The sequence below is a fragment of the Orcinus orca genome, chromosome 3 (assembly GCF_937001465.1).
Source record: "Orcinus orca chromosome 3, mOrcOrc1.1, whole genome shotgun sequence".
Classification (NCBI taxonomy): domain Eukaryota; kingdom Metazoa; phylum Chordata; class Mammalia; order Artiodactyla; family Delphinidae; genus Orcinus; species Orcinus orca.
In genome coordinates, this window is record NC_064561.1 from 30074870 (window position 1) to 30094234 (window position 19365).

General features: G+C 48.4%; 1 protein-coding gene across 1 annotated transcript in view; it reads left to right on the forward strand.

The window, feature by feature from the left end:
* Positions 1-19365, forward strand: part of SLIT3 (slit guidance ligand 3) — a 611310-nt gene that overhangs the window by 471179 nt on the left and 120766 nt on the right. Inside the window, exons 9-10 of the mRNA XM_004271979.2 lie at positions 5749-5890; positions 16481-16552. Coding sequence (XP_004272027.2) covers positions 5749-5890; positions 16481-16552 — 214 coding nt within the window. The remainder of the gene's footprint in view (positions 1-5748; positions 5891-16480; positions 16553-19365) is intronic.

Sequence of the window (19365 nt, forward strand, 5' to 3'; positions counted from 1 at the left end):
AGAGTGTCCAGCCATCTCCAGGGTAGCTGACACAATACGTGTCTCACCCCTGAGCCTCCTTTCCTGCTTCCTGAGATTCCAAGGCTTTGATGGTTTTCCACTTCATGGCAATAGAGAGGCATGGTGGGTGTCTTTCTGGCAGAGGAGATGGTAGGAGAGCCCTTCTATTATGGGAATAATAATAATGGATCTACGACAGGGGTTTTATGAGGATCAAGTGAGGGGATATATACAAAGCACGCAATGCAGTGCATAGGAAACATCCTGTAAACGTTAGCTACTATTATGAGAATCATGGTCATTATTAGATTGGCCACGACTGTGTCCACGGGCAGGTACACTCCTCTCTCAGGGCTTCTGTTTCCCCCACCATCTCCATGGCCCTCTCTGGGTCTGGAGCTCGGTGACCTCTGCCCCACTCATCTGGGCAGACAAGTTAGAGCCTTTGGCTTTCAGGGTGATGATCGTTCCCATTTGCCAATGAGCAGAAGAACAGAGATGGGGTCAGAGCTGGGCAGTCATCATATCCCCGGTCACCTCTCCATCTTTCTTCTTTCTCAGACCTGGAGGGAGAATTGTGCAGTCAGCAGAGGGAGGATAATTGGTACAATGTCCATGCCGGTGACCACAGGCACTTGCCCTGTGAGAGGTCTAGCTGAGAACACGTTCCTGCCCTCTTGCTCGTTGACAGCCGCCTGGGCTGGGAAGCAGCTCCCTTGATGACCAGTAAGAGCGGGAAGGGCCAGCACCTCCGTTCCCCCCAAGCTCTGCTCTGCCCTCCCTCCAGACATCAGGCCACAGTCCAGGGAATCTTAGGAGACATCTGAAGGGAGGCCGGGCATCTCAGCTACCTCCTTATTAGGCACAGAGGTGGCTTTGGCTCCAGATTGAAATTCCAGAGCTGCAGTGATTAAGGAAAGGTGAGATGGGCCCCCAGAAGAGAGACAGGTACTCGGCCCACATCCCCATCTTCCTGCTCTGATCAGGACATCCCTCCACCCCAGGGCAGTAGCATTTTAGCACTGGGAATGGAAGAGTTCTGAGAGCAGAGAACCTGGGCACTTATTTTATTTATTTATTTATTTTTTTTGTGGTACGTGGGCCTCTCACTGTTGTGGCCTCTCCCCGTTGCGGAGCACAGGCTCCGGACGCACAGGCTCAGCAGCCATGGCTCACGGGCCCAGCCGCTTCATGGCATGTGGGATCTTCCCGGACCGGGGCACGAACCCGTGTCCCCTGCATCAGCAGGCGGACTCTCAACCACTGCACCACCAGGGAAGCCCCTGGGCGCTTATTTTAAAAGGAAGAAAGGAAGAACAAGCCCACATGCACTCCTAAGTTTATAAGAGAACATCTTAGAAAGTACATGAGAGGGGGTCTGCTTGCTGGTTCATCAATGCACTCTGATTTAAGGCCCTTACTGTGCCAGGGAGAAGAGGCAGTGGTACCAGCCGGCAGGCTCCCTCGAGGACCATGAGGATTCCTAGCCCCCCTGAGAACGCATTATACAACAGGGACACACACGTGCATGCAGGTAGGCACACACCTAGAGAGACCCTTTCCATCAAGGAGACGCAGAGACTCCTTCTACCCCCATATAAAAACCTGCTCGCGTTCCTCTCTTCTTCCTAGCTCGTAGTCATAGAATTTTCTGGGTAGAAAGGTAGGTGTTTCCTCGCTTTGTCCCCCTTGGAAATCTGCTGTCTCCTGCGTCACTCTCTTTAGCCTCAATGTGTGTGGACAGGAAAGGCTGGGAGGGATGGATTTGCTGACAGAGGTCGACAGAGGACCTAGGACGCCTGACATGTGCAGGTGAGCTAGGCTCAGAGAGGGCCTCAGGGGACTGGACAGATGGCCTTTGCTGTGATAGAAAGACCTGAGCTTCAGTCACGAGAGTCCTGTCCACCCATTTCCACTCCGTTTCCCCACTCTGAGGCTGATGCTATGGACTAGTGCCCAGGGCACTCAGAACTCAGGGCGCCTCCCCTCACGGTCCTTCCAGAAGAATCGTTCACCTCCGTAGCTTGGTGGCATTCAGTCCCCATGTCTCTAAGGCTTCTGGGGCAATTTCATTCATGTATTCATCCTCTCACTCACCCAAGGTGTGTTTATTGAGTGTTTTGTGCCAGGCCCTCTTTTAGGCACTGAGGATATAATAGTGAATAAGACAGAAAAGGTCACTGACCTTGTAGAACTTATATGCTAGTCTCACTCTGTCCAGAGACAGAAAGCAAAGGGGAAGGACTCCCACCACACAGGACTCAGAGACCCAGAGGGAAATAGGCTTGGTTCCTCCAGCATTGATTAAGGGGGAATGTTGCCAGGGAAAGCAAACTCATCTTTCAACCCCGGCTTAAACCTGAAGTGTTTTGTTTCAACCAGAGAGTAGCATCCTTGCCACGTGTGAATACCTAGCTGGGGAGCTGCCAGCCCGGGATGCTGACAGAGACTATAATTACCGTTGTTTCTCTCTGCGTGATAAAAGGTGTCGTTAGTGACCTGGTTAAGGAAGCTTTTCAAATCCTATTTGGCCTTGACAACACCCTTTGCAATGTAGCACACCCTTTCTTCCAAATCAGAGCCACCCTGTGAAAGACACAGCTCGTTCCCAGAGGGACTCAAGGCTGCAGCCTGGGTCTGGTTGAAACAGAATTCATTTCAGCACAGAAGTCAGAAGGGGTACCTTTGAAGAAACTCCATTTCAGAACTTTCTGTTGCCCATGTGAGCCCTAACACATAATGCCTTTCTTCCGCTCTTTTCTGACACACCCCATTAAGTAATATTTTGACAGATCAAAAGAGGGATGGCCTTCTGATGCCCTGTGCCTCAGTGGATGGAAAGACAAGTGCTCAGGCTCAGGGCTCCATGGAGCCCCTGATGCTTCCCATCCAGGAAGGTGCGGGATGTGGCGTGTCTCCCTGGCTGGTCAGGCACCGGAGCCCCTTGATATTCAGGGCCAGGCATGGCAGTTTTCTTTGGGGAGCACCATCTACACTTCAAAAGCGCTGACGCCTGCAGTCCTGGCGCTCCCAGCCTCCTTGGGAGGATGCAGGTGAGGGGACACGAGCCCTGCCCACTGTAGATCCTCTTTGCCACCTGCAAGGAGATGCAGCAGAGGAGGGAAAGCTTTTAGGTGTTTTCTGATCCTTCTGTTTCCATTTTTCTGAAGAACAGCAGTCGATCTCTAGACCCAGAAAGGACTTCAGAAGTCACGCAGTCCAAACTTCACCAAGATGGCAGCAGTAAAACTCGGGGGCGGGGGTACTGTGACTTGCCTGAGGTCTTGTAGACAATTCGTGGCAGAGCCAGACTCGTTATTAATAATAACAACAACAGGACTTCCCTGGTGGTCCAGTGGTTAAGGCTCCACGCTTCCACCACAGGGGGCGAGGGTTCGATCCCTGGTCTTGGAAGTTCTGTGTTCCGCATGGTGCAGCCCAAAAATAATGATCATAATAATAACAACAAAAACAATAACAAATAACACGACTAAGCGCTAACTCTTTGCCAATGCCCCTTCTAAATATTGATATTTTACGTGCATTAAATTTCCTTTGCCTTAGCAATAAAGCCATGCTATGAAGTAAGTATTGTCGTTTTCCCCATTTTACAGGTAGGGAAAACTGAGGCACGGGGACATAAGGATGATAGGATAGAACCAGGGTTCAAATTGAGCCAGTGGGACTCCAGAGCCCACACTCTTGGCCACAACAGTCTCATTCCTGATCTGAGGTTCTTACAGGCTGGCTCTCTGGGGTTGTCATTTTCTCAGAAATGTAAAGACTTGCCCAGTTTGGAACAAAGCCAGCACCACCTCTCTCTCAGAGAATGTTCCACTTGGGGATTTTAATGTAAGTTGTCATCTCTCTGGCATTTTCCATATTCTCTGTTAGATCCACTAGTGTGACACTGGAGAGTTTGAAGTCCTTGTACCCTAGACAAGAATATTTGCTCGAATGTTCCACTTAAGAGGATGTTTTTAAATTGTGTGTGTGTGTGTTGTGTGTGTGTGTGTGTGTGTGTGTGTGTGTGTGTGTGTGTGAAAGTGAGGCCAAGGGAAGTAAGAATCTTTGGTCACTGGGTTGCACTTTCTGGCAAAGTAAATGTTCCAAATTAAGCCATAGGCATCGATCTGAGTCTTGCAGAAGGACCACCCCCAAGTATAGGGACTGTTGAACGTGGAGAGGGGAGCCTCTGCTTTAAGGCTCACTCACTGTCCAAACGAGGACTTGCCCCAGGCCCGGTCAGTCCTCTGATTCTACCACTGTAGCTAGACTTGCTCTGGCTTCCCAGCCTCAGCCTTTCCAGGGGCCAAACCAAAATCATCTTTGCCTACAGATATTTTCCATGCTTCACATTTAATCTCTCTCCAAGAGTCCCCAGCCAGACGGTCCATGTCTGAGCAGTGAGGATGTTTGCAGAGTTAGTCTGAGTTTGGTCTCAGCCCATGGCCCTTTGCTCAGGGAGGTGGATCTGGAAAGACATTGAAATCATCCCTGCTAGCTGGATCCCCAGGAATGGGATAAGGTCCTGAGAAGGCCATTGGGTTGAGTTTACCTTTTGGACCACAGTGTCCACAGTTGAAAGACTAACCACAGGTTTGCGATTCTTACCTTACTCTGAAGAAACAGTCATAGCTGTTAAACAGTGTCTTTAAAATGTTTGAATTTACTTCTGTTAGCAATTTGGTGTGACCACCAGAGAAAGTGATTAAGATTCTTATGACTCTTTGAATCTTGAGTTAGTTTGCTAATATGTTTATCTTCATTCGGCTTTCTAAATAAGCTCCTTCCTTGCCATTTTCTTGGGTTTTTTACCACTTTGTGATAAATTCATATGGGTTCTCACCTCAAACAAAACTAAGACTCTGGGCTTCCCTGGTGGCACGGTGGTTGAGAGTCCGCCTGCCGATGCAGGGGACACGGGTTCGTGCCCCGGTCCAGGAAGATCCCACATGCCACGGAGCGGCTGGGCTCGTGAGCCATGGCCGCTGAGCCTGTGCGTCTGGAGCCTGGGCTCCGCAACGGGAGAGGCCACAGCAGTGAGAGGCCCGCGTACCGCAAAAAAACAAAAACAAACAAACAAACAAACAAAACCTAAGATTCCAAAAGATGTAGTAACTTATTCACTTTTTTTCTAATGAGATAAGTTTTATTTGCATGTTCTTTGGACATAAAAGCTGTTTGAAAAGGCCTTGGATGTCGCTGTTGATGGCTCTGTTGACACTTGGGCAACATCAGTGCCCCAAGTGAGGAAATACTGTCACCTTTTCTCTTCCCACTTGGTTTTGATAGTGATTTCCAGCCACTTGAGAAAGAAATGAAGGTGTGTCTACATGTGGTATCCAAGCCCCAGATAAAAGCCCAAAACCCTGGAATGTCATTCAGACATTGGACTCCCTGAAAAAGTAGCCCCAGTGTATGCTCTTTGCATACCAGTGGCATATTTTCACGTGTGATTGATTCTGAGAGCAACTCTGTCTCCGAAAGACTAAGGATGAGGGGATGACAGAGCGAGTGGAACAATCTAGAAATGGTCAGGTCAAGGGTAGACTCTCTCCTCTTGGCTGAATGTTTAGCCAGCGGCAGCTGTGTCTCCCAGCTGAGGGCCGATGTTAGCTGGTGATGATTTTTCAGGTAGCTGATCAGGTAACGCTGCCTCCTTGGGAAGCTGGTTAAGAGACACAGAGCCCAGGCGGCTGCTGACACTGACATGAATTGACTGACCATTGTGTTCTGGTCCCACAGGCCCGCACTCAGAGCCTCCATCCTGCAATGCCAACTCCATCTCCTGCCCTTCAGCCTGCACTTGCAGTAATAACATCGTGGACTGTCGAGGGAAGGGCTTGATGGAGATCCCCGCCAACTTGCCAGAGGGCATCGTTGAAATGTAAGTGCCTGTCTGCCGCCCTCTGTCCCTGGCGAGTTCGCCTCTTGGTCTCAGCCAGTCCCCCACAGGCTGACAGCATGCTGGGCTGTTAGAGCTGACTGTTGAAAGCACTCAGCAATCTCTTTGCTCTCTTTCCAGGCTTTCCCAGGTATGATAGCTCAGGGGTCAAGAGCATAGATTCTAGAGCACAGTCAGCAAATGACAGCCCATGGGCCAAGTATGTCCACCACCTATTTTTGTAAATAAAGTTTTATTGGAACACAGCCACACCCATTCATTTATGTATTGCCTATGGCTGTTCTTGTAGGGCATTACTGAATAGTTGTGACAAAGGAACTTACAGCCCACCAAGCCTAATATATCTTCTGTCTGGCCCTTTGCAGTAAAGGTTGGCCAGTCCCTGCCCTAGAGTCACCCGGGGATTATATCCTGGCTCTACCATGTACTAGCTGTTTGTGATTATGGGCAAAACAATTGCTCTCCCTCGTCTCTAGTATTCTCATTTATAGTAATGTGATAATTATAGTATTACTGAACGGGTCATTGTGAAAACTAAATGAAATACCACATGTAAAGCACTTAATATAGCCCTTGACAGAAGGGCAAGCCTTCTATAAAATGGTGGTGGAGGAGGAAAGTATACAAATAATGAACTGATTTCACAGCTACTGTTACTGAGCAAGAGACTGAGCTCTTAATCATTTCAAATCAGATTATTGTCGTCTAGGTTAGACCTTTAGGTAATGAGACAAGATTGTGTGTGTCTATGTGTGTGCACAGGTATCCAAAACTCCAGTAAAATTTGTTTGTCCCCGTAGCTTAATCTTGTCCACTCTTCTCTCATATGTTAGAAAATGGCCAGTGTCTCATTCTGGATTGAGTAGAGGGTCAGTGAACATTGACCTGAAGGTCACTCTTTACATGACAATAACTGTTTTCATTTCTACCTTCATCTTTAGATGGCTTTATTAAACACATGATTAGATGGAACCCCCCCAACTAGAAACATCATTAGATAAAACCCTCCAAATAAAAGATATTGTATACATTTCCCTCACCTCTCTGCTGCATCATCTCCTCTCCCTACTCTCCCTCCCCCTCCCCCTCCTCTCCTTCCTCCTCCTCCCTTTTCCCCTCCCCCCTTCCTCTTTCTCCTCTTATGCATGCCCTTCTGTTCCCAATGCATTCCAATAGATGACCCATTGACCCTTTCATTCATTCATGCCTTCATTCAACAAACATCTATTGTGAGCCCACTGTGGTCCAATCATTGTTCTGTGCTTAGGGAGCAGCAGTGAACAAAATAGACCAAATTTCTGCCTTTATGGTGCTTGCATTCTAGTTGAGGGAACAGTGCAACAAACAATAAACAGAACAAAGTGAATTAGATATTATGTTAGAAGATGGTAGGTTCTGTGGAGAAAAATAAAGAAGTGAGAGAAAAAGCAAGTGGATATCTGGAGGAGAGTATTGCAAATAGAGGGGACAGCATGCACAAAGGCCCTGAGGTAGGACTGTGCCTGGTATACCAGAAGGCCAGTGTGGCTGGAGTGGAGGAAACACAAGGAGGAGTGTCAGGGAATGAGGTCAGAGGGGTAATGAGGGGCCAGATCATTTTAATGACTTTGGTTTCACCCTGATTGAGATGAGAAGAAACATATAACTTACAACAGGGGAGCCTTTGTTTCTTCTTTCTTCAGTTGCTTTGTCAGCTTTTCTCTGATTCCCTTTCAAACGTTCTTCCCCAGCCCCAGTGGACACAAGCCATGCCTCCACACCCTTCCCACAGGCAGCAGCTAGTCAGCCACGTGTGTTCTTTTGGCCCTGAAATCCACACCTTCTGTACCTTCCTCCACCTTCACTCAGCCGCCAGTCTTCTTTTAGCAAAAACCAACAGTGAATTCCCTTTGTGCTTTGCTGTGACTCGCCTTCACTCCTTGTGGTCCCTTGCTCTAGCCTTGGAGAGCCCTTCCTTCTGGGACTTCACTTAGACCTCACACCTGTCCCGCCCATCCCCACCCCCTGCCCTTCGTCCCCCATTTCACCCTACACCTGTCCCTCCTCTCTGCCTTTTCTGTACCGTTCCCCCATCTCTTTTTCTCCCTCCCTTGATCCACACCCCCCTTCTTTCCCTCTCTGCACCCACAGTCTTCCCACCTTCCTCCCCAGCCCAGTCTCTTTCTCTACCCATTTAACCCTGTGCTCCTCATTACAAGAGCCATCCCCTCTATCCATGCCAGGGTAGGACTCTGGGCCTCCCAACAAGGGTGTCAAGACAGAATTCCTGCCAACATTCATCTCATTTCAGATTCCCATAGCACCTTGCTTTCTTTCTCTGCCCCGCCTTGTTCCTTTCCCCTTCCATCTGCCAGTTTTTATCTTTTCTCTTTGGCAACCACAGACCTTCCCCTGACCAGGTCTCAGACCACAGCCGTCCCCACGCCTGCCCTGATTCAGGAGCTCGGGCCTGCCCACCCGCCTCTCCCACTCTACATCCCTATACCTCCAGCCTGGGCCTCGCGGGCACACAGCTCAGGTGTCTGGGGGAGAGAAATTACAGACGTCCCCACTGGAGATGCGACCCATGGAGGCCAGACCATACCTGGGCCATTGGGCTCACACCTGGACATTGAATTTTAAAAGGAACGTTGACAAGCTAGACTAGTTATTTCTGAAAGGCTTTCTGATTATTACTGAGTTTTTCCTTAAATGAGGTCAAGTAAGAATAACAAGAACAGGGCTTCCCTGGTTGCGCAGGGGTTGAGAGTCCGCCTGCCGATGCAGGGGACACGGGTTCGTGCCCCGGTCCGGGAGGATCCCACATGCCGCGGAGCGGCTGGGCCCGTGAGCCATGGCCACTGAGCCTACGCGACCGGAGCCTGTGCTCCGCAACGGGAGAGGCCACAGCAGTGAGAGGCCCGCGTACCACAAAAAAAAAAAAAAAAAAAGAATAACAAGAACAATGTGACCTTTTTGCATTGAGCAAAAATATTCCATTTCAAGAAGTGTCCTTTATTTTAAATTTCTAGACTTCCTTACTCTGTTATCATTGTTGTTAAAAATACTCTTCATTGGGCTTCCCTGGTGGCGCAGTGTTTGAGAGTCCGCCTGCCGATGCAGGGGACACGGGTTCGTGCCCCGGTCCGGGAAGATCCCACATGCCGCGGAGCGGCTGGGCCCGTGAGCCATGGCCGCTGGGCCTGCGTGTCCAGAACCTGTGCTCCGCAACGGGAGAGGCCGCAGCAGTGAGAGGCCCGTGTGGCGCAAAAAAAAAAAAAAAAAAAAAAAATACTTTTCATTTTATAAAATGATGTCCACGGAAGGATGAGTATGTAATATAAATATGTGTTTAATCATATGTGTCATTATTATTATATAATTATAAATATAAGTCTATATATAAATGTTATGTATAATAGACACACACAGATTGCCTTAATTGACAAAATAAGAGGTCTGTAACCACCTAGCCTATGAAATCTAGAAGTCTGGGAATGGCCAACCTAGCTAGAGTACCTCTAAAAATAAGCAGCCACAAACAGCAAGCACGGTCTTAAGAGTGTAGACCGTGAATCCAGGCAGACCCACATTTTAGCTCTGCCCTGCCTTTCAGCCATTGGCAAGTAATGTTTCTGAGTCTTGGTTTACTCAACTGAAAAATTCAGAGGCTAGTGGTACCGTCTTAATGGTTTGTGTGAAAGTGAAATGAATATATGCTATCAGATACTTAGTATTGGGTCTGGCACATAGGATATACTATATTAGCAGCGATTGGCATTATTTTACTACAACTGCGGCTACGACTACCACCACTTTTATATCAGGCATGGTGAGAAAGGTTGGAAACCACATCACGGGAGCTGAAGCTACCTGCGGAAGATCCCTCCATAAAGCTCCGTCAGTTCTTTGCAGACTATGGTTGAGAGAACAGGTTCAAGAATTAGGCTAGACGCTTGCATTGTGAATTGAGCTTGGCAATAGCTCATGTTCATGCAAATGTATGCAGACATGCAAATAAGGCTGCCCCTGCTGACCGGGCACACACGACCCACCAGACAGATTGCCTAGAACTTCTCTTGCTGTGTTTGCCTCATTCTCCTCTGTGATAAAATAAAGCTGAGGCATTAAAGCAGATGAGGCAAGATTCTTTGGTTAGATACTGGGAGAGGTGACATGTAAGAGAGACCTTTGCAGAGGAAACCTGTTTGTTCTCTGAGGCAACGAAGCTCGTGCCTGGGGATCTGTGTGTTGGCCTAAAAGTCTTTTTTTTTTTTTTTCGGTACGCGGACCTCTCACTGTTGTGGCCTCTCCCGTTGCGGAGCACAGGCTCCGGACGCACAGGCTCAGCGGCCATGGCTCACGGGCCCAGCCGCTCCGCGGCATGTGGGATCTTCCCGGACCGGGGCACGAACCCGTGTCCCCTGCATCGGCAGGCGAACCCTTAACCACTGTGCCACCAGGGAAGCCCCTAAAAGTCTTTTGAGCAGTTAAAATTCATCCTCTTATCAATGAGAGAAGACCAGCAGGTGGGGGAGGTTGAAAGATGAGAAAGAGGGAGCAGAGAGTAGAAACTGTAGCATGCACCCCAAGATGCACAGGAAGTGTCTGATTTATCATCCCAAAGAAATCTGAACATGACTTCTCTTTTTACCATCAAGAATTCCACCTCATGTCCATAGCTACCTATATAACCCAGATTTCTCCTTCTCTTTAGCGTCGCTTTGCACCACATCTGGTTCTCTGTTCCCTATATGTGCAATCCTTAGCTGGTAGTGATGCTCTTGAACCTTGGAGGGGTTCTGCACTCCCCAACATTCAGGGGAAGGAAGGTCTATCTCTCATGCAAAGCAATCTGGCAGACTCTTTCAGATTTTTTTCAAAGCCAAAGCAGCTCAGAGAAGTGTGCACTGGTCTCCCTGAATAGCAGAGCCAATTCCTCTAAAAACAGCTTTCTTCCAGAGAACCCACAGTGAGACGGTTCACTGCAGATTTTCCTCAAAACTGAGCTCCCACCAACAGCACTGTTCTTGCTGCTCCGTGTCGTTTCTCTGAACCCGCTCCAGCCTCCAGCAGGGATAGATTCTGGGAAGAGCCAGAGGCCCACACGTTCTTCTGTTCTGTGGTCTTCGTTCCGCCCTCCTGGCCTTGGGGCTCGAGAGGGGCCATCTGTACCTAGAACCTCATCTTCATCTCTGTCCCATCTTCTTCCATGTTTGCTCTATACCTCCACTTAGTGTCATCCCGGGTCTCGTGCCCTTCGCTATAACAGGTGAATTTAGTTGCCAGAGAAAGGTTGTGGATGGACGTAAACGTCAAATCCTAAATCAAAAGCATGTAGGGGAAAAGGTAGCCCCATCTTCCACCTAGCCTCACCTCAACCCCACTGTTTATCTGGGGTGGGGAGATAAACAATGGTTTATCTGCTAAACAAAGCAAATATGCCCCCATGATACTGGTCACCAGGGACATTTTTAAAAAGAGAGACACGTTTAAAAACAAAGCAGCCAGCAGAGCAAAAGGGCTGGAGGGCTCTGGAAATCATCAACATCCGGGATTCTTTTCCTTTTTTAAAAAAATTGAAGTATAGTTATTTACTAGGTTGTGCCAGTCTCTGCTGTACAGCAAAGTGACTCAGTTTTACACATATATACATTCTTTTTTTTTATATTCTTTTCCATTACGGTTTATCCCAGGATATTGAACATAGTTCCCTGTGCTATACAGTAGGACCTTGTTGTTTATCCATTCTAAATGTAATAGTTTGCATTTACCGACCCCAAATTCCCAGTCCATCCCTCTCCCTCCCCCACCTCTCCCTTGGCAACCACAAGTCCGTTCTGTATGTCTGTGAGTCTGTTTCTGTCCTGTAGGTAGGTTCGTTTGTGCCATAGTCTAGATTCCACATGTAAGCGAGACCATGTGGTATTTGTCTTTCTCTGTCTGACTTATTTCACTTAGTGTGATCATCTCTAGCTGCAGCCACGTTGCTGCAAATGGCATTATTTTGTTCTTTTTTATGGCTGAGTAATATTCCATTGTATATACATACCACATCTTCTTCTGAGGACACGAGGTTTCTGGAGGGCTGCCATGTGGAAGGAGGGAGGATGGGGTGGGTTGGGGGCAGGTGGGATAAAGGTGAAGCTGATCAGGCAGCAGAATAATTAAGAACAGAGCCTTGTGGTAGATAGTCCTGGGTTTGGATCCCGGTTCTGCCTCTTTGGGTACCTTTCTTAACATCTCATGTTTCACTTAGTTCCCATCTTTGCAAAATGGGGCTCATCGTCCCTACTAGAGATTCTCCATGAAGATTAAATAATATAACCTAATTGCATAGAAAGTTAGCACAACGTTTGAAAGCTCCTAAGTGGAATCTAAAAGGAAAAAGCTTGTGCACATGTCACGTATGTGACATGATAGAATGCTTTAGTCTCAAGTTCTCATTTTTTTCTAAGTTGACGACAAAGATTTGTCTGCTGGAGGCATCTGAGAATACGCATATAATAAGAGCAAATCTGGCTCTGTGTCTGCACCTCGGTTTTCTGTAGGCAATGCCAGGTGCTCTGCAAAGCTGGTTAGGAATGACTCATGTCACATATGCCCACATGCCTCATCTCTGTTGTTATTATATTAGTGATACTACTTGCTCTGTAGTATTGCTGAAGGAATAAAATGAACCAGTGTGTGAAGAGCATGGTGTCTGATATATAAAAAGCCCTCAGTCAATGGTAGATGTCCACCATTATTGCAACCAATATTCGAATCCAGCTCCAGAAACTCTTTATCAGGTGACTTGCTGCCATGGCCCTGCACCAGCTATGCCCCTGCCAGTCCCTCTGGCATCACGTTGACTTATGTATTGCTAGAAATATATTGTGTTCAGTCGCGTGTTTGCGAATGACAGATCATTAAGGAAGCACTGAGGAACTAGGGCAAATCAATACAGAACGCAAATGACTGAAGCCCCCATCAGATGTTCGCATTGCTTCTCCCAGCGCCGGAAGACGCTCAGATGTTTGGTTTGTATGTTTGTTTTTATGCTAGTTCTATTAAATCAGTTTGCAGCCGGAAGAATGTTTGCCAGAGAAAGACACATGTGCCAGTTAAGAGAGACCAAAGACAGCCGCTGGCTTCAGACACATCCCTAAATGTGACAGTTTTTGCTGACGCTAAAGCAGCTTTTTGTCCTTCACACTGAATTTTTGTCCCTGGGAGTACGGATCTTTGCATGCTTGTTCCAAGCCATGTAAACCCCACCAGAGGCTGCTGCTGCGTAGAGCCTGTGTGTGTGCCCACACACATGCGTGTGCACACACACCCCAGACTTCCTTCCTTGACCGAGGGGCAGTTTTCCTGAGGATAAGTGGGCAATGCCTAAAGGAATAGAGGTGCCTCAGCAGCGAACGGTATTCAGCAAAGCTCAGTGACTGAGAGTGCAGGCTTTCCAGTTGGATGAACTTGAGTTTGAGTCCCGGCTGTAGCTCTTCCTGGCTTTGTGAATATGGACAAGTGACTTAACGTCTCTGAGCCTCGGTGTTCTCACGTTTAAAGTGGGAGCAGTGATAACAAACAGGGTCTGCCTCAGAGAGGTGTCAGTACTAAGTTAGGTGTACGGAGCAAAGCTCTTAGTCTGATGCCTGACTTACAAGTCCAAGCTGATACACAGTAGCTCTTACTGTTATCGTCCTCACCCTTGCCTTAACTTTGCATCTGAAGTACACCGACAAGCTCTAATGCCCCCTGGGGCAAGGCTCACCCACATCATGTCCTGGCCTTGGCACCCTGTAAGGGTGTTGCATGTCCAGCGGGTACCCACAGCAGCATAAGAGGCAGAGAGACTGCAGAAATGAAGACCATCCCCAGAGTGTGCAAGGGTAGAGCGTACCGGATACACAGCAACGTCCCTGCCAGGGTTAACAGGCTGAGATGGGAATTCTTTGTTCAAAGCCACACCTTTGCACTCTATTTGCATATTTTATACATATATTGTTATATATGTGTGTGTGTGTATATATATATATACACACACATGCATCTATATTCCATCTTCCCTCAACTCCTACAGCCTTTTTACAACATACCTACTTCTGCAGAGACTGCATGATGTCTCAGAAGGAGTACTGGGGTCTTCACCCCTTAAACTTTTCTGGGACTTTGGGAAAGCTATTTTAGTATATGGACTTCACTTTCTCTGTTTTCAAAAAATAGAGAAGGCAGTGCATCCAATGGACAGAAAGAGAAAGATGCCAGTTCCGCCACCTATTAGCTCTGGCACTTCGGATAGGCTCTTTGATCCATGTAGGTTTTATTTTCCTTGTCCACAAAGTAGGGCCAACACAGCTTGCCTCAGAAGTGTAAGGATTCACAGAGATAATAGACCTAAACCAACTCGATTCCACAAAGGACAACTCTTCTTGTTAGGTTAGCAATAAAATCTGGTTCTGTGATGGACCGTCTTGGGCCGGTCTCCATCACCAGATGATTAAACTCCTTGGGGATGGGTATCACATCCTACTCACTGTTTCGTCCTTCCCTTAGCTCTTGCACCCATTGCTAAAGTGGACGTTATTCATTATGAACTGCACGGTCAGCCAGCTGACCTGACTAGCCTGGGCTCTTGGCCTGCAGCCGGGAGCAGTGCAGAAACTGAGGGGATTGCCATCGTTACAGACAGTGGCTCTCTCCAGAGGCATCCTCCAGTCGCAATCCCCCTGCCAAGATGGCAGGTGGACCCCAGGATTCCTGGAGAGCATCTGCCACCTGACTGGCAGCCCCAGAGGTTCACAGAGCTGCTGCCTTGGCTGAGAAATCCCTGAACTCTGCTCAGCTGGGAAATGAGAATGTCCTTGGAATTTCTCAGTCAAGGCAGCCTGCCCGGGTCTGCTGCCTCTGTGGGTGGCTATATCCAGGAGCCCGCAGCCTCTGCGACCTCGTGGCATGCTTTTTTGGCTCACCACAGGCCAACCAGGCCGCTGTCCAGCCAGCCTATGCCCACGTGCTCGACAGAGCACACTCCCCGGCCCCTCCGGCCCCAAAGAGGCTCTCTTAATAGACCGTGGCAGCCTCATTTGTAGACTCGATTCATCCGGCAGCCAAGAATGATCTGTCCTGATGCTCCCTCTTTCCTCGCACCCACCCTTCCTCTTTCTCCACCCCCCTCACCCCCTTCCTTCGGCCTGGAGAGTGATTTGTCTGTGTTATGGGTAGGCCTGACAAACCATTCCACGTTAGCAGCTGAGATGTTGTTTGAAATGGGAAAATTGCTGGCAGACTGCTCCATTAGTGGTTCCAGTAACAAATACTCTCTTTCCCCCAATGAAGATGAGATTGCAGAGGCACAAATTAATACAACTGTCTCCCCTCTTCTGCAGCAGGGATTACTCTTCAAGATGAATGGGTTCATCCCAGCCAGAAGTGTGCATCCTCCAAATGGAGCCTCCAAGGGAGCCAGTTCCTCCCATGTCTGCCTTGTGCTCCGCCCAGCCCTCCCCTTGCGCGCACGCGCACACACACACACACACACACACACACACACCATACACACACACTTTTTTGTGTCTTCCCAGCAGAGAGTTTGGGGATCATCCATGCCAAATGAGGAGGTGATGAAAAGATCCACACCTCGGAGAGACGGGAGATGTGGACCAGGCCACTATTCATCACCTCTAATAGAGGGCCCCGCCTTCCGCTCATGCCTGTTTCCCACCACACCTGTTCTTGGCGGCGGGAAGTCATTTGACAGATGAAAGAATGAAGAATGAAAAGGCTTGCTCACTCTCCATGCTCCTTCTCTTCCAAGGAAGCTCTGGGCCCTGGGCCTGCAGCATCTCTTGTTCTTTCCAGAGTAATAGGAGAGAGAGCAATTCAGCAAAGTCCGTAAGGCCATAAAGCTACAGATTGTAGCAGCAACCCAGGGGAGTGATCCATTCGGGGCCCCTGGGGCCCTCAGGATATCAGGGAGCCAGTGTGATGAATGTCAGGCTGGGAGCCTAGAGACTTGAAGGCTATTTCTTCATCATATTAGAACAGCCGATTGAAAAACCCAGAAACAAATACTGAATCGTTAGGTTGTACACCTGAAACTAAAGTTATATGTCAATTATACCTCCATTAAAAAAAAGAAAAGCCCAGAAGTGCAGTCTCTGCCTGTACTGCACCCCAGCAGCAGGATGGTGGAGGTTTTCACTGAATGGTGACATGCTTCCAGAACAGGTAGGCATTGCTATCTGTCCATCTGTCTTTACTCTTCCTTCTCTTTATCCCTTTGACTTTTTCAGCCTTCTGGTTACTTCCTACAGCATTTTCTGAAGATGACAGCTGCCTCCCAAAGACAACGTATCGTAAACGAGAACCAAATATGCTCAAGGAGAAGACATCTTTTCTAGCTTTCTCCCAGGGGTATCAGACCCTGAGCTGACTGCCCCACACACCAGAACCCCAGTCTCTGGCTTTCGGACGATGTTTACCAAGTCTCCCTCATCTAAGAATGTATGCCACATGATGGGAGAGACCATCCTGTCCTCAAGGCCCCCGGCAACCATTTGTTGATGGGTGGATGGTTAATCGACTCTTTTCTGCTCTGTTTCTCAGACGCCTGGAACAGAACTCCATCAAATCCATCCCTGCTGGAGCCTTCACCCAATACAAGAAACTGAAGCGAATGTAAGTCTCCCCTGGAGAGAAATGGGCCCAAATGTTTTCAGTTCGGGGGGTACTGTGTGTAGTGGGCAGGCTGCCCAGATGAGAGGCTGCATCACAACCCTCAGGAGAGTGCAGTGTCAGACCTGGAGTGGCTCCCAAGACGGGGAGGTAAGACCAGGGTGCTGCATTCAGATGGGGCGGTGTATGGGTTTAGGCACCTCAGATCTAAGGGCGACTCCAACTAGAGTGAAGTAAAATTATCTGGGTGGGAGGTGGGGCTGTGTCAGCCTAAAACAATCCCATCTCACCATTTGATTGTCCCCTGGTTTGGGGGATGCGGACCTCAAGCAGGAGCTTCAGTAGAGATGTGGCCGTTTCCCTATATCATCCTACAGCACCGTCACCAGCATCCCTACCACCGTGCACGCATTCATCTAACAAATTCTTAGCCAGTGTCCATCAGGAACAAAGAACTGTGCTGGGATCTGTGGGTAGAGGGTGAACTAAAACGAAGTCTCCTCTGGTGGAGCTTGCGTATTTGAGTGGGAGGGCACAGAAATAAAACCCAGTAAATGTCAGAAACTGACCAGTACTAGAAAGTAAAACAAAAGAAGGGAAGGGGCTAGAGATTGATGGAGGGGTGGTCTCTAGATGGGTTGACCCATGAAGGCCTCCGTGTGCAAGCGACCTGAATGAAGGAAGGGAGTGAGTCTAGAGGAGTTCTCAGGAGCATATGCATGGATGCTTTGCAGAATAGAGAGGAGGAACAGAGTGAATGAAGAGAAAGTGGTGGGGATTGTGCTCGAGACGTAGATAAGGGCCAGCTCCCGTGGGCTCTTTAGACCATGGTAAGGACTTTCTAATCTTTCTAAGTGAGATAAGAAGCCTTGGAACCTCCCTTGCCCATATGATGATCCCCAGCATGGCCGTTACCACCATATCCAATACCACGCCATCACTGCAGCTTATCAGTACCTGCTGACACCAACCCTGCAGTGTACCTTCCCTACTCCATTGACAGCATCTGAGCCTCACGGCCCTCATCCCTGCCATCGTGGTAACGTCATCAGCACCACCCCTCCCCATCACGTGACCACCCTGAGCACTGATCTGTGAGTCACTCAGAGCGGGGTGCTCTGGAGGGAGGCTAGTAGGATTCAGAAACAACCCAGCCATTGCCATCACAGATATTAAGAGCCTAGGAGGGAGGCTCCTGTCCCTTCTCCAGGCTAAGAAATCATTTATTATAGCCCAGTAATCACAATGCTGCTTTCATTGCGCCTGCCTACTCCCTCTGGCCCCCCACACAGAGAAAAGAGAGAGGGCAGGTAGAAATATGCATGGACTTGGGTTTTGTTCCCTTCCACCGCAGGCTGATTCATCGGTTTCCCTTGAGTAGGAGGGCCTGCATTAAAGAGGTTAAGTGTCTGCTTGCTCCTTTTATGTTAAAAATAAACATCCCTGCGAAACAGTGGCATTGGTACGCTGTACCCTCAGATCCTAGGAAGCCAACTTCCCATCTCCCTGGAAAGCCACACCAAACAAGATTTTTCTCCTGGTACAGTTCCAGAAGTAGAAACCAACATGATGCGCCAGCTCTAAGCACATACTCCTTCCCTCCCTTTGGCAGCCTTCCTGCTGGAGGAGCTGTATAAATATAGGCCTTAATATTTAAACCTTGGGCCATTAATCTCCTGGCCTCCCTGCTTCTCCAACCCACTCTCCATATGCACCCCCCGAATTCATTTTTAAAGCCCAGCTTGATTATGCAGCCAGATAGTAATTTCAGTGAAAAATGACAAGTTCAGTCACTGCCCCAACCTATATCTCTTACATGATTTAAGTGACTGCTCTAATTTTTTGTGAAGTCCAGGTAATTTAGAGCGTGACTATGTTTTACTGTCCTTTCTCCATCCCATTGGAGTTGCCATGATCTGTGCATTCAAAATTCATAAGATCTTCTCCGTCACGACCTGGGAAGTAAATTTCATTTTTGATCACTTCTGATGCTATTGATATTTACTATGATGCCCTTCCCCGCCCCCCCCAGCCAAGGGGATGGCGGTAGGGAAGAGAGACCACTTAAAATTTTTTCTGACTAACAGAACTTCAGAAACCCAGACTGAAGTGCAAGGGCTTTGGAGAAGTAGGGTCCCTGGTGAAAATGGAATTTAAAACCCTAAGGGTGAACTCCTCCTAGGTATACGTGACCGGTTTATCTCTAATATCTCACAGAAAAAAGTTTTCCCTCAGCTGTGAGTGAACCTCATCCTCTTCTTATCTCCAATGACAAAAAGAAAAAAAAATTTCCTTGATTGAATGTTGAATGGCTTTGTCCCCGAAGAGGATGAATTTCTAGCAGTCAGCTTAGTGTAAAAAATGTACGTCCAGGTGAAAACTAGTACCAAGATACAGGCGCCATCTGCAGGGAGAGTAGCAGACGTTACAGAGGATGCCCCAGTCTTACAGGGTTGGTTAACCGAGAGCGCTGACACTTGAAGGCCAAACCTTCAAAGGTGTTGAGTTCTTTCCCTCCCACGTTCTAAGGTAGAGCAATATTCCACAAGTTCCACCAGTTCCCAGTGTCTCACGCTTATAATCCCCGCTTGACCCTCGTCGGCACTGGAATTTACCACCTTTCTTCTGAACTGTATGCAAAGGCCACTTCTTCTCCGCCATCCGGTTTATCAAGCCCCAGGGGACTGGGATAGGCTTGAGACAGACCAGATTCTGAAATACTGTCTAAAGTATGACTCAGAAACCCCCTGCCTGGGAATCATCTGTAGACTTGTTACGTATGCAGATTTCTAACCCCAGTTCTCCAGAGGGCCGAA